General features: G+C 48.9%; 1 protein-coding gene across 3 annotated transcripts in view; it reads right to left on the bottom strand.

Annotated features, from left to right (window-relative positions):
* The window catches only part of GALNT7 (polypeptide N-acetylgalactosaminyltransferase 7), a 104805-nt gene that overhangs the window by 34941 nt on the left and 55535 nt on the right, over positions 1 to 14329 (bottom strand). For all 3 annotated transcript variants that reach the window (XM_037526441.2, XM_037526442.1, XM_054701044.1), the window contains exon 2: positions 10390 to 10850. In XM_037526441.2, the coding sequence (XP_037382338.1) occupies positions 10390 to 10850 (461 nt within the window). The remainder of the gene's footprint in view (positions 1 to 10389; positions 10851 to 14329) is intronic.

The following is a 14329-nucleotide window of genomic DNA, read 5'->3' as shown; positions in this document are numbered from 1 at the left end:
TAAAAATACAGTGACAGTGAAACACACTGTTCTGGCTGCTGGATGGAGAGCACACGCCCCTCACGACGGCTGGCCTCAGGCAGAGAACAGGACGTGCTGGCCGCGCTGTCACCCCTGAACCCCTCCGGTTCATTAGCGGCTGCAGTGGAGGAGGAGATGGAAGCCGTGGAAGTGACAGCTCATTACAGGGACCCGGGAGACTCAGCGTATACCTCGTTTAAAGTGGATCCCCGGAAACGTACAAATGGGTGTAAGGGCCCGAGGGCTGGAGCCCCCGCCTGGCAGCTCTGGCAGTCCCTGGTGCCCGGTCCTTTCTCCCCCACCTCAGCGTTGGCTGGAACCCTGGAGGGAGAACTGGTCTGTGGCAGGCGAGCACGTATGCATGTGCGTGTCCATGCGTGTCTGAGTAAACGAGGAAATAAATATAAATTATCTTACCCTGGCAAACCTTCCACTTTCCAGTGACAGGAGATATGAGGTCAAACTCCCTCCACCCACCCCCAACCCTAACCCAGGCAGCTTCACTGTCTGCTTAGAAAATGGAGCCTTCTGTGACTTAACTGAGAACATCCTGTGCTACTTTCCCAGCTAGCCACGGGTCCTACAGACTTTCACAAAAGCCTTCGGGAAAGAGTTTCTCTGATTCCTGCAAGACGCCCTTGCCCAGGTCTGTTTCTCATTCAAAGGAGAGAGCGGGTTACGCGGCTCCCGGGGAACCCGCCCCGCAGGCCTGCGCCGAGCCGTCTGCCCTCTAGGGGAAGCTCCAGGCCCACGGATGCAGCGCCGGGCGGCCGGGCCTTGCTGGCTCTTTGAGGGAAGACTTTACAACTCGCTCCTTTCAAGCGGCAGTTGTGCCTCTGCAGGGCCTTGGGAATGTGCAGTGCGGAGTCTCAAACCTTTCTTCAGAGCCTTTACCCTGGTTTTCATTTGCTCACTGGGACCTGCTGTTCTGGAGGATACATGGACACCTTCCTTTTGATTAAAACGTCAGAGCTCATTCTAAAATAAGTTACCGGGTTATTAAAAATGGGATTTTCCACCTACACATTTAACTACATTTTGAAGAGAGGACTCTCCCCCAGGATTCCGTGAGGAGGAGAGCAAAACCGCACCATTCCCCAATGAGACACTCAAAGGTATTACTGCACGTGAACTATATTTTCCTGTAATTTTAGCTCCTGGAACTAGCTTGGTGCAGGCAAGTGAAAATTATCAGGATTTTCCGCCCTCCCACCATTCACATCAATGATTGATATCTGCGGTCCTACATGCAGCCCGAGGGTGGGCCCCTGGAGTAGGGTGTGGGCATGCATGAGTGGGTGCACCTGGGCTGAGACTGGGCTTCTAAAGGTGGCGTCACGGGGATGACAGCAGAACGAGATCAGAATCAGCACAGCAGGAAAGAAGAAGGAGAGGCCACGAGAGAATGCCAGCGAGCCCATGAAGAGTGAAGATTGGCAGGGGGCTAGGAGGCCTGGCAGGCTCCTGGCCCCCCAACCCCCTGCCTGCCATGTACCTGGTTGCCGCACTACGTGTAAAAAGCCTGAAAAAGCCACCGAGGGCTCCAGGACTCTCCTTAACTCTTCTGCCTGGATCGTAGAGATCCTGCTGTACGCCTTGCTGGCGCTACAATTGGCCATTTTGCTTTGTAGCATGTTCACCTTAAATGTTACAAGAATGACGAGGGAGGAATTCTCCTTGTGATATACTGGAATATTTCTTACATATCCAGCTGAAAGTGAGCTAAGATGATTAACTTACAGGCGCACCCAAGGAGTCGTGCGACAGATCACACTTGTCACCACCGCCAGAACCCTTCGGAAACGAAGTGGCCTGACACAGCTGTGAGAGCGGATGCTCTCTCTGAGCCCATCCCCTGGGGGAGCCCGCACAGCACCCCCACAGAGTGAGGGCCGACGTCAGCTGGAAACCAGAGCTGAGAGGAAGGCAGGCTTTAACCTGAACCCCAACTTTTCAAGGCTGCCCTCTCTTGCCCACCATCTTTCGTGCTGCAGACACTGGTCCTTCCAGACATCCTGGGGGTAAAGGTCTGTCAGCCTGTGCACGTGTGCAGGGGTGAGGCCTTCATCACGGCCATGGTGAGACCCGGTTCTACATGGCTCTGCTGCCCCCAGTCTGTGCCTGACGGGAGGGGCGCACTGGTCTCTGAACGGGGTCTGTGTTCTAGAACAAATGGGAGGTAGAGGCCCTTCTCTGCCTGCAGTGGTGGGTTACGCTTGCCAAGCCGCTAACCAGCAACGGGCTCACTCATCTTAAATGTGGCAACACCGTGACTGGGCCTTGCGGTCCTGTTCCGGTCCTTTGCCAGCTGAGTGGCTCTAGCAAAACAGACACTCCAGGTGCGATACCACAAATACTAAACGTTTATACATACACATGTATATAAATACATATATTTCCTGGTAAGCTGTGTGTTTTGAAAAATGCTTCAAAAAAAAAAAAAAAAAAAAAAAAGGAAAGGAAAAGGTAGCACTTAAAGAAAAACAGGACCTGACCACGTAAAATGTAGGGAACTTTGGCGTGAGAGTCTAAGGACGACATGCTCCAGCCACACAGTTAAAATCACCACTGACATTTGCACTCCGCATCACAGCACATCCCCTGTGACCTGTAAATGCCAGGACTTTTGTCCTCCATTCTGCAGGTCCCAAGCATTCACCCTGACAGAGAGCAACATTAGCAAGGCCAAGGTGTGGCCCTCTGCCTCCTCGTGTACGCAGCAGCTCTCCCAGACACTTGACACAGCCGCAGGACAGCGCATCCCGAAGCCACTGACCCAACCCACACTCACTTCCTGCACTTGAGAAATACCCAGCCCGACTGTCGATCTTTTCTTAAGGTTTCTGTAAGTCTACTGTTAGGGCGGGCGGTCACTTGGACTGGAGGAAGCTTGCTGCTGCGCCCCCCTCGGCACGAGGGACTCTGTGAACCATCAGGACTCTCCCTCTTTTAGCCAAACACCTGGGAGCCAAAATGCAGGCTTCAAAGGTCCTGGCCGCATCTGCAGGCCCTAGTGGCTGAGGTCCTGCAGGGAGCCCATCCTCTGGGGAGGGGGCTGTGTACTGCCCTGCTCGTGTCCCCCAGTACCGGGGCGAGGCCCTCAGCAGCGAGGGGCTGACGACCTTTAGCAGAGGAGGCCCAAACCTTTGAAATGACTGGCAGGGCCACAGCTAGGATGCTCCAGCAGGAGAAGGTGTAAAGACAATTCTGTAATCTCCAGCTCAGGACTCCAGACGGATGGGAAACTTATCCTGAAGAGGAAAAAGAGCCAAGTTTCTCCTGCGATTGCCAGGCCATTGGGCGCTCCAGGATGGGGTCTCCAGTAGGGCCACTGTGAGGACTTTCTCTTTGCCCTCCAAGGAATTTGCCCTGACTTCCTGGCTGGGAGCATAGAGCAGTGGAAACACAAAACCAGCTGATGGCTTTTGCTCAGGTGCATGGTACAGTTCTGTTCACACGGGGGGGGGGGGGGGGCCGCAGGGGAGGGGCAGGACTTGAGCAACTTGGAAACAGCCCAGGGTGGGAAGCATCTGGTTGACCAGAGGAGGAACCGGAGGGAGAAGAATGTCCAGGCGCCGAGACGTGAGCCTCTGCCAGCAGGAAGCCAAGACTGCTCAACTCTGGCAAGGGGCTCAGAGCAACTGGCGCCTTCTATTTCCAGTTTCTGTAGTTTCATTCTAAACTGCCATAGAAATGGGGATGACAAGCTACCCCCCATCTCTATAATGATTCCAGTTTGGCTAAATACGTCTCCTGCTGTCAGTCAAGATCGTCAACAAAAATCAGTTTGACACCATAATTGAGAAAATTTCAGAAGTGCAGTGTGCGTGTGTGCATGTGTGTGTGTGTGTGTGTGTGTGTTAGGAATGTGCATGTTTGGAAGAGAAAGAAGAAAAGAAAGTAGGCGTCAGGCACCATTTTTAAAGTTGATCAGGAAATTCTCTGAACTCACAAAAAGAAACTCTGAAGAGTAAAAATTTTCAGGCCTCTTTGAAAGTAATTTTTGGACATAAAAGAAGCAATGGGTCTATCATGTATCATGGGTCACCTGAAACCAATTTCAAATGTGCTTCCTGCAGATCAGATGTAAGGCTGCCAAATTAGAGTTTGAGAAATGAATCCTATTTTGGGCAATCTACGAGGGAAAAGGAGTGTGTTAGTAACAGGAGCAGTTTGGATGAGGTCACATGACCTACCATATCCTGAGGACACGCACACACATGTGCACACTCACAACTCACAAGTGTCCATGTGGGCGTGGCTCACGGGACACTAGAAGTCTTTGTCACCTTTTAGGAGCAGCTCCTTAGAGTTTTACTTAAACTCTGAAACGTATGAGTCATCCTATGCAGAAAGTGAAATTGAAAGGGAAACCTATAACATTTCAAGGAAATCGGTGTTTTGAAAATAGTAACTATTTATAAAATATAGCAGCATATCCTCAACAAAAACATCAAAGGGAGTCTTTAACATGACTAGAGAAAGAGAAATGCTCATGACCACAGGTCACCTTAAAGAGAATGATAGTATATAATCAGTATTTGGGAACCAGGTAAGCAACAAAGTTTCTGCTATATAAGGCATCAGTGTAAATGCAAAATAACTTAAAAAAACCCTCGATTTCCCCCAGACAAGCGTAAGTACGTTACTAATAATTAATCATTAACATTTGTATAGCTCTTAGAAATTTCAAAGCACTTTGCCATCTATTATTTCACTTTGAAATGCAACGAATAGAGCTTTCTACAAAAGAGAAAGGTAGGTAGGAGGAAAGGTTAAATATTAGAAGCAGATGAATATGCCCAACAAGTCAAAATATTTAATTTAATTGTTTGAAGCAAAATAGCTTGGATTCCATACCTCTGATTGTCTGCCTCCTTGGCAGAAAAAGGGCAAGAATAATTTCCATGTATTTGCACCAGTAGTTTGTTCGCAGTAAGGAGACAAAACCCCAAACTTTATTAGGAGAAAATCTAACATAGCCACAAATACAACTTTCCACCTCTGCCCACAGTCAGGCTCTCTGGACTCCTGATTCTGTGTGAATTCACCTAAGGCCGGACCCAAACTGGTACCGGCAGCCCAGACTGGTCAGAGCAGCTTCTGTCGCAGCCACCCAGTCTGATAACGGCACCATTTGCCGTGTTACAGCTTCAAGGCCCTGGATTATAGCTTTTCTGTTCTCTTCCACTGAGTCTCCTTTTCCGGGTCCCTAACCTTCACTGAGGTTCTAATGCTCCTAACTAACCTTCTAAGAGGCCCCAAGCCCCTCATCCCCTCCAGACACCTCGACTGACCTTATATTCCTAGAGCTCTCTTTGCCAGCCTGCACCACATTCGGCAGGGACTCTGTGAACGGCAGTGTGGCCGATCACTAGCCCGGCCAGCTCTGTCCTCTGCACAGGTCTCCGGCACCTGTAACCTTTTCTGAGGGAAACCCCACCCATCCTTCGGGACCTCCTGCGTGTCCTTCCCACAAGAGCTTCTCTGACTTCCTGTAAATTGCTGTGGCTCCTCATGCCTCCAAAACGCTGCTTTCTTCCTTTCCCTCCCTTCACGGCAGCCTTCCCCTTCTCCCAAGGGGTAGATGGTTAGCCCCTCGAGGGCAGAGATGTGTCTCCTCACTGCTGCACCCCCTAATGGGCTAGCACAGTGCCTCACTTATTGGAGACCCACAATTGCTATCTGTGAAGAAAATCCCACGTTTCCTATGGAAAGTAAGTGTAAAAGCAGATGAAGTCATTCTTGGCTCAGGTTGTTTAAAAAGTGGGCCTCAGCTCACTCCAAACACTGTTTCGCCCCCTTTCAGCAAGTCACCAATGGCCAGAGAACCACTCAGCCGGGGGATGCAGTCCAGAGCGCTAACAGTCACGGCAGGAGTCAAGCTGCAGACAGGCGGCGCTGCCCTGCTTCCAGGGTGGGGAACATTCACCCGCCCAGACCCAGGGGCAGCCACAGGGACCACCAGGCTGACCAGTGTCCGGGTCCCGGTGGGATTGACGGCCCGAAGCGTGGTTTCTAAGCTAGGCAGGGGGCTCATTTATGTCTCTCAGGGGACACAAGCCCGTGTGGCGTGGGTGGGCCCCTGTCTCCATGAGGAATGAGCACGAGGGAGGTACACGAACGTGTGTGCACTTGTGCATACGTGTGCAAGTGTGTGTGTGACAAGCATGTGTGGCATGTTGCCAATAAGAGATGGAAAGTGCTCCCAGGCATCAGGCACACTAGATAACATGCAAAATCTAGGGGTGTTTTGTTTCATTTGTTCCTGGACTTTTCATTTTTAAGTAAATTCTTAAGCTGTCCACATGCTAATTAAAGCATAACTAAAATTATTTAATATTCTACACTGCATTTTAAGTGTTCAAAGAGGACTGAGGCCTATCTCATTGCTAAAACTTGTGAGAAAAAATCAAGTTTTTGAAAATATCTGGATTCGGTTAGATCCCCGGCCACCAGAGGAGGGTCCCACATGGCGCGCAGACCTCTCCTGCCGCCCGCTGCTCCCCTCAGCAGTGTACTTCGGTCCTTCTGCCTGTTCTGCTCCCCGCTCTGGCTCTGGTGAATTCTCTCACCCTCCCGGCTTCTGACTGTACCCAGTGCATGTATAAACCAAACAAACAAACAAACAAATAGATAAATAAATAAGACATGCCTCTAGAAAATTAAAAAAAAAAAAAAAGAAAACAAGTTTCTGGGTTTTATTGATGGTTAAGAAAAAAAGTTTTCTTACTCGCACAGAATTTCAAAGAGGGACTCGGGAGCATCTGCTAAGATCACTTCAGGTCCTCTTTCCTGGACGGAGCAGACACTGGTGCCCAGAAGCGTGCACTGGCCTTACTTCCAGGTACCCCCCCGTGTGCAAGAGAAAAGAAGACAGGAAAGAAGCCAAGGAGGTGAGGAGGAAGACAAGAGGACGGGAAAGGAAACGGAGGAAGGGAGGAGGAGGAAATCGCAGGAGAAAAAGGAGGATGTGAGGAAACGGGAGGTTACGATGGCAATTGGTGTGCCTCAAACCATGAAAGAAGAGGCGGAGGCGCTGCCATCATGGAAGCTAGAGCAGAAGCAGCTGGTCCACGCAGGCAGTGCGTGACATTTACGTTTTCCAAAAATCAATAAAGGACATCAAAGTTAAATAGTAACTGAAAGCTTTCCGGTTCCGGCCAGAAGGTATGTGACCTGAGAAAGTGCCACAGCAGTAAACATAGGCAACAAGGCTTCAGTGTCTAATCGCCAGGCCTTTTTCATCTCTTATGTCATTTAATTCTAATTCCAGTTCTGCGAGATGTGTATCCTTAGGCCCATTTTAAGAACTAAGACACTTAGGTTTAGGGAGGGTAGGTAACTGGCCTAAGTTTTCCTATGTGGAAATGAGGCCAAGGTTCAAACCCTAGAAGACTTCACGCATCTGATCTCCACCCCATCTTCATTAATCCATCCACCACCCACCCACTCACCCACCCATCCCTCCATCCTCTCAACAGACCTTTACCAACTAGGAACTATCTCGCCACTGGAAGTACCTGGTGTAGGAAAAAGACACATCCCTTGCTCTTCGGAGCTATCATCTAAGAAACGCAGTCAATAAACAAGTCAGTCAATATCTAATTATAAAATTTGACAAGTACTATGAATAAAATGTTCGGAGAGCAGTAATAAAATCAAGCATGGCATCACTAAATTAGCAAGGTTGGGGAGGTTCGGCTGGGCCCTAACAGGTGGGCAGAAGCAGCCGGGGGGACAGGGCAGGACTCACGGGGAGGGGCAGGCGCCCAGGCGCGGGGGCTGTGAGTCAGGGCCTGCAGCAGGGCGGGTGGCAGGGCAGGAGGGGTCATCGCCTGGGGGCTGTTGCTGGCGAGGAGTTTAGGTTTTAAGTGTAGTGAGAAGGCAAAGAATGGTCTCCAGAAAGCCAGCGCTAGTGTTTCAGCATCACTGGCTCGCACGGGCACGAGGGGGAAGCGAGAGCAGGGCGGAGAGCCCAGGAAGGAGGCTCCGGCAAGATTCCAGGGGAGGGGCGGTGGCCGGGACGTGGCTGGCGGCCGTGGAGGGCAAGTGACCTGGGACACATCCTGGTGGTGGAACCGGAGGGGTGAAGGAGCGGGAGGTGCAAAGAATGGCTCTGGCCCTGGGCACTGCTCCTGGGTGTCACCGGATCGTTTTAGCATATTTCTTACATGGAAAAGGGACCTAGACCATGCATCTTTTATAAACAGTCTTGTATCAAAATCTCAGCTTCCACACTCAAGCTCGACCCTCCAGGGGAGGCCCCTGCTGGCGGCGGCCCAGGGGGAGGCGCACCTCCAGGCGGGTCCAGCAAATACTGAGCAGCCACAACGCAGCCTCGTGCTTTCCACACGACACACAGGCGCGCTCCCAGTTTCACTGTGAGGCGCAAATAAAGTAAGTTCTAGTGAGTCCTGGCGTGTGGCAGGAAGTCAGTGCACCTTCAGTTCCTGCCTCCCTGCCTCTTCCCGTGACAGCGACAAGGAGGCCGCCGGCAGGCCCGCAGGCGAGCGGGCTGACACGCGAGCGTGGCCGTGGGCTCTGTTTCATGTAACCGGGACACGCTGGAGAAAGGGCAGTAGCCCCCGTCCTAAAGGGCACCCTTACCCCCTGACTAGACGGGGTGTCAGATAAAATACAGGACACCCCGTTAAATTTGGATTTCGGATGGCAAATAATATATGGGACATCCTTATCCTCAAGGGTTTTCATGGTTTACTGAAGTTCATCTTCAACTGAGCACCCTCTACTTTATTTAGTAAATGTGGCAACCCTAGGACTAGGCAAGTCTCTACCTTGATAAGGAATAAACTTGCCTCAAGATTTCACCCTTCACGGTCCCTTGGGACGATCCAATTCCTCTCTGTACTGGGGGCTGCATCTCTCACCCTCGTGGGTCAGCACTTCTTTCTCGGCATGTTTCTTGCCACTCTTATTAACAAATACATGGCTGTCCAGAGTCGACCGAGCAGCGCTGTATATCACAGTTTTTTTTTTTTTTAAGCAAATGTTTTATTTTTTTTTTAAAGATTTTTTTTTTAATAGAGGCATGTTTTTCTTTCTTTATTTGTTTGTTTGTTTGTTTTGTTTATACGTGCACTGGGTACAGTCAGAAGCGCGGGAGGGTGAGAAATTCACCAGAGCCAGAGCGGGGAGCAGAACAGGCGGAAGGACCGAAGGGAGGAGAGCAGCGGGCGGCAGGAGAGGTCTGCGCGCCATATGGGACCCTCCTCCGGTGGCCAGGGAGCAGCCGGGGATCGAACCGGCGCCGCAGAGGCCGCGGGCAGCTTCGCAACCCAGCGCTCTACCGCTGCGCCACCGGGGAGGCCCTGTATACCACAGTTTTACTTAGTGGTTGTAACAGGTGCTAGCGCACGTGCACACAGGCTACATTAGTCTTTAAAAGGGGATTATTGGGGCCTCGCCGGTGGCTCAGCGGTTGAGCGCTGGGTTGGAAGCTGCCCGCAGCCTCTGCAGCGCCAGTTCGATCCCTGGCTGCTCCCCGGCCACCGGAGGAGGGTCCCACATGGTGCACAGAACCCCCTGCCACCCACCGCCCCCCCCAGCAGTCTGCCTCGGTCCCCCTGCCTGCTCTGCTCACCGCCCTGGTGAATTCTCTCACGCCTCTGACTGCACCCAGTGCTGAATAAATAAATAAAATGAAAGAAATATTTTTTTTAAAAAAGGGGATTATCGTCAAGAAAACATTTTGAGTTTTCTAGGACCAGTGATTTCAATTTGCAGCCCTATTAATGAAAGTTCTTTAGATATTATAGGAGTAGAATTGGTTATTAAATAGACCAAAAGAAGAGCTTTGAGTTCATTCGATAATTGCTGGCTATCAAAAGTTAAGAGTTGGAAATCCTTGAAATCCAACTACATGAAAAAGAACCAAGAAACTTGCGGCCATAACGTCATCTATCTGCATACAGGCAGGAGCCTCCATTTCTGCTACTCTTTGTTATTCCACAACAAGATAAGGAGCTTGGTCCAGAATGAAAATCAACACATCTAGAACATTGTTATTAAAAGATCATCACTTGGGCTAAACAAAGTATTTAATAGTTAACTGGCATTCTCTGCAAGCTCATTTTCTGCTTATGGCCTGGTAACAAAACACTGACAGGCAGTGCCAGTCTGGGGCCATGTCTTGAGTAGCAGGGATGCAGAAGACTCCACAATTGTATACATCATAAATACGAAGTCATAAATGCAACCACCTTCCTTCTGACCATTTTGCAAACAAAGACCCTCTTATTCCCTTGCAATAAAAGGCACAATACTTTCTCCATTCTAACACTCTAAGTGAATATCTACCAAAAACAACAGCTGCCCCAGGTTAGAAGGAAGAGGGAGTGTGCTTACTCTTCTTGCCGTAAGTCATTCACGCTGCGGTCCAGAGAGATCATGTCACTTGCCACCATGTTAAATCCAAACTCTTTAATGCTGGCTTGAACTGCATGTTTGAAATCTGGTCCCAAAACCAAAGGCTTGGCTTTCTCTCCAGGGCCTCCAACTACTCCTTGAGGCTCAAGTTCTTTGGGTTCAAAGTTACCAAGGACCCCTGGGCGTAGCACAGGATCACGGTAGGTGAAAGTCTGAGGCTTAAATGTGAGATACTGCCTCTGCATTACGTCTTTCTGGTTCTCTCCTCCAGCGTGGCGCTCCTGTTCATTTTTGGCCTTGTTTTTTCTTCTAATAGACTCTAAGTCCACTTCTACTCCTTCAACATGAGGCCATGGCACCACAGGTTTGAATCTGTCCTCCCCGGGAGCTAGTCCATGGCCTCCACGGTTAGGCACGGGGTTATCGACATCTCTCTCTTCCTATACAAAAGGGAGGGACACACAATGAGTACATGAAGCAAACCACAGCAGAGTTTATGACACCAATTTTCACGGTTAAGAAAAGGCTGAGGCAACAATAAAATGGTTTGAAACGTGAAAGAAATAGGCCATTAGTCAGGACGTCTCACTAGAAGTTATCTTTGAGGGGCAGTGGGGCTGAGGGACAGAGGGACACACCAAGAAATAGGCTATTTCCTCGTCTTACCATTCCAAAGAATGAATGGATGCAATTTTACTTTTCCCCTTATAAACTTAACTCTCTCTTAAAGACCTCTTAATAGAACATATTGCTAAGAGTTAGAACAATGAGGTTCTAGGACTTCTGGCTAAAATGGATACCTCACAAGGCCTGTCCACGCAATGTGTTTTCCCAGTGGCCTTGTGGATGGTAAATATAACTTTCATCAGTAAAACTGCCATATGGTGGCAGCGGAATTAGACATCACCCATCACTAAGCTGGCTCTGTGCCCCCTCATGGCAGAGAAACAAGGTGGGGAGATGCACTCGACAGCCCTAACTTGGTATTTTCTATTTGAGATTTTAGCTGAATTCAGATTAAAAAAAATAAAAAAGCGCTCTGGTCACTATAGCCAAAATAACTGGGGCTTTTTAACCGCACTCTATAACCTAGTTTGCCCAGTTCCGGAGGCAGCCCAGGTAAAATCAGATTCTGCTTCCCTCTTTGGTTTGGCCCCTCTCACCTATGCAGATCTTTCCCATGGAGATATGGGGTGCTTTTGCTTTTGCAGTATGATGTTAAGTTTTTGCTAAACCAGTGCCATTCTTTGCCCAAAGCAGTTTTTCTGCATATTAGCATCACCTTGGTGGCTTTAAAAAATACTGATGTCTGTGTCCCACCCCAGACATTTTGATTTAATTGGTTTGGGCATTCAGATTTTTAAAAGCTTCCCAGATGATTTTAATATGCACCCAAGCTTGAGAACCTCTACAGGGAGAGCGGCTAGCTATAATTAGACCAGGGATTATAGCGCGTGCACAGCTGGGGAAGAGGCAAAGGGAACCAGCCGCCCTCCTCTCCACACCGAGACCATGTGATTCCGTGGTGGGTTTCATAATAGAATGAGGACCATCTGACCGGAAGTTTTCTACAGCATTAGAGTTTTCTTAAAAGGTGAGGTTTAAAACTTTGTTTTTAAGAGTACAGAAGTAACTAAAATGAGAGTCAGACAAAGACAAGCTGAAAAACTAACCCTTGAAAGCCGACCACAGAGCTGAAGCACCACGCAGGGGTGAGGGGTGAGGGGTAAGGCAAGAGAAGGAAGCCCAGCGGACTGAGGGTGATTTGGTGGTGGGTGCACGTCTGTAGTGCTACCTGATGGGAGAATCCAAATATTACCTCAATTAAAAGATAACTAATTAATTAAAAACAATTAAAAAAGAGTACAGAAGACTTGATACACTGGTAGTTTATTCAGAGACAAAGTTCTCTACAGAAAGTCAGTTCATTCAGATGTAAATTTAGTTGATGTTGAAGCTTTGGTTAAGTACTGGTGGGGACTGATTTTAGAGAGGTCAACATTTTTTTGATTAAGAATTTTTTAAAATTTCATCTTTGCTATTCATCTGTTTGTTCAGGTGCTATCTGCACACGATACACAATTCAGAGGGCCCCAGAGGGCAGAGAGTGAAAGGTAAGTTTCCTTGCCTGCCCTTCTGCAGAGGTGATCACCATCATAAGCTTCTTGTGAATCTTTACAGAGACCTCAAATGCACCCAGGCAGACAGAACAAAGAGGAGGATTTTTTTTTTTTTGCACATGGGACAGACTTTAATTGAATCATCAGTTAGAACAGGAACCCCCAAGATGTTACAACCTCTTCAAAGGTGAATCCAAAGAACATACGAATATGTAAGCATCGAGACTACTGCAAAGAATCTGCAAACTGATGCAAAATACAGAAAATTAGTCAACAATCTGGTCAATAAACAACTGCATCTCCACTGCAACAACTCCCATTTCAGTGGACAAGGATCCTTTGCGTTACTATCAGCTTTCTATGCTTTACAGGATTATAACCTAGCTCATCCTCAACAAAAGGTGAGATAACCCAGGGAGCTGAGTCAAAGAGCGGACCCAGTGGACATTCTGGTCCATTTCAAAGTTTTCACACAATTCCTCCTGTCGGGTAAATGCAATTAATTAGGCTTTTTACGCCACTAGCCTCTGTGGCTACACCCAAATGAATGGGTGTAACGGTGTTTCAACAAATCTTGATTTACAAAGTGTAGGGGAAATGAAGATTGCTCAGGCTTTTGCGCCACTGGCCTCTGTGGCTACCACCTGTGGCCCTGAATGCAGGAGGCGCTCGGGATTGTGGGCTCGGGGCATGCAGGCCTGATGGTGGACGCCTGGACTATGGTGTGGGCACACCTGACCCGGGTCACTGTGCATATATAGGCGGCGGCAGAGGCCTGAGCAGCGGAGTGCAGTGGAGAGACAGCAGAGCCACGGCCACGAAAGGAAGGGCCTCAAGACAATGTCAGAGAGAGCCCAGAGAGGCCTGAGGGGGGCCGGGAGGCTGGGAGGCCCCCTGGCTTCCTTTGCCCTCTCTGCCCCCCTGCCTGCCTGCACTACACAAAGTAGTGGGCTGGGTTTGGCCTCTGAACCTGAACTAGACTGTAAGTTCCGAGGAAGGGTGAGGGCCATCATCTGGGTGGTGCTTATCCCGGCACATATCTCCCCAGTATATGCAGACTGAGCAAATGAATGAATCCTATAACGTCTGCCTCGGTTATGAGAGAGGCATTGAGAACAAAGTGGAAAGAAAAGAGACTATGGAATGGGAAAGACAGTCTTGGATCAGATAGAACCTTCCGGCAATACTTTATGAATTCAGCAAGAAAACAGCACATAACTTTGTATTCTCTGCACAGTATTGTGCTCAATAATGCTATATAATAGTCACCAGAAAAATTGAATTTGCTCACTTCTCAAAGACTGTATGTCATTAAATCCGAAGGCAAAACCAAATATAAGAATTGTCTGTCTAACCCCAAGTCAATTAAGAATCATGTCAAATCTCAGTGTTATAGGATTCAAAGGATAGTATAAGGCAGCGTAACACACGTCCCCCCGAGAGGAAAATTACATACGGCTGCTTCCTGAGATGGATGAGAATCAGCAGATGCCTCTGTGACTCACTGGTACTATGATACCTTCATAAACACCAGCTGATTTACTGTAGAGTCGAAATCAATGAATCACTGTTGTCAGAAAGGGAAAGGAGAACCGGCAGCTAATCTTCTAGAGTCGCTGTGTTCATAAAGGTGAAAATGTACTGAGAAATACAATCACTAACCACCAGATGGTAATATGGGCTCATCAGAAATCAGGGCAGACTATTCAGTTCACACTTGACAAATCACAAAGTTCTCCCTTCGCCCCCAAATTCTCCTTCTCTATGATGTTTTTCCAAGATGGCTATGCCTGGGTAGA

The sequence above is a fragment of the Talpa occidentalis genome, unplaced genomic scaffold (genome assembly GCF_014898055.3).
Source record: "Talpa occidentalis isolate TD23 unplaced genomic scaffold, MPIMG_talOcc4v2.1 talOcc4.4, whole genome shotgun sequence".
In the NCBI taxonomy this organism is placed as follows: Eukaryota; Metazoa; Chordata; class Mammalia; order Eulipotyphla; family Talpidae; genus Talpa; species Talpa occidentalis.
The sequence above is the reverse complement of the archived record's forward strand: the minus strand, read 5'-3'. Positions and strand labels throughout refer to the sequence as shown.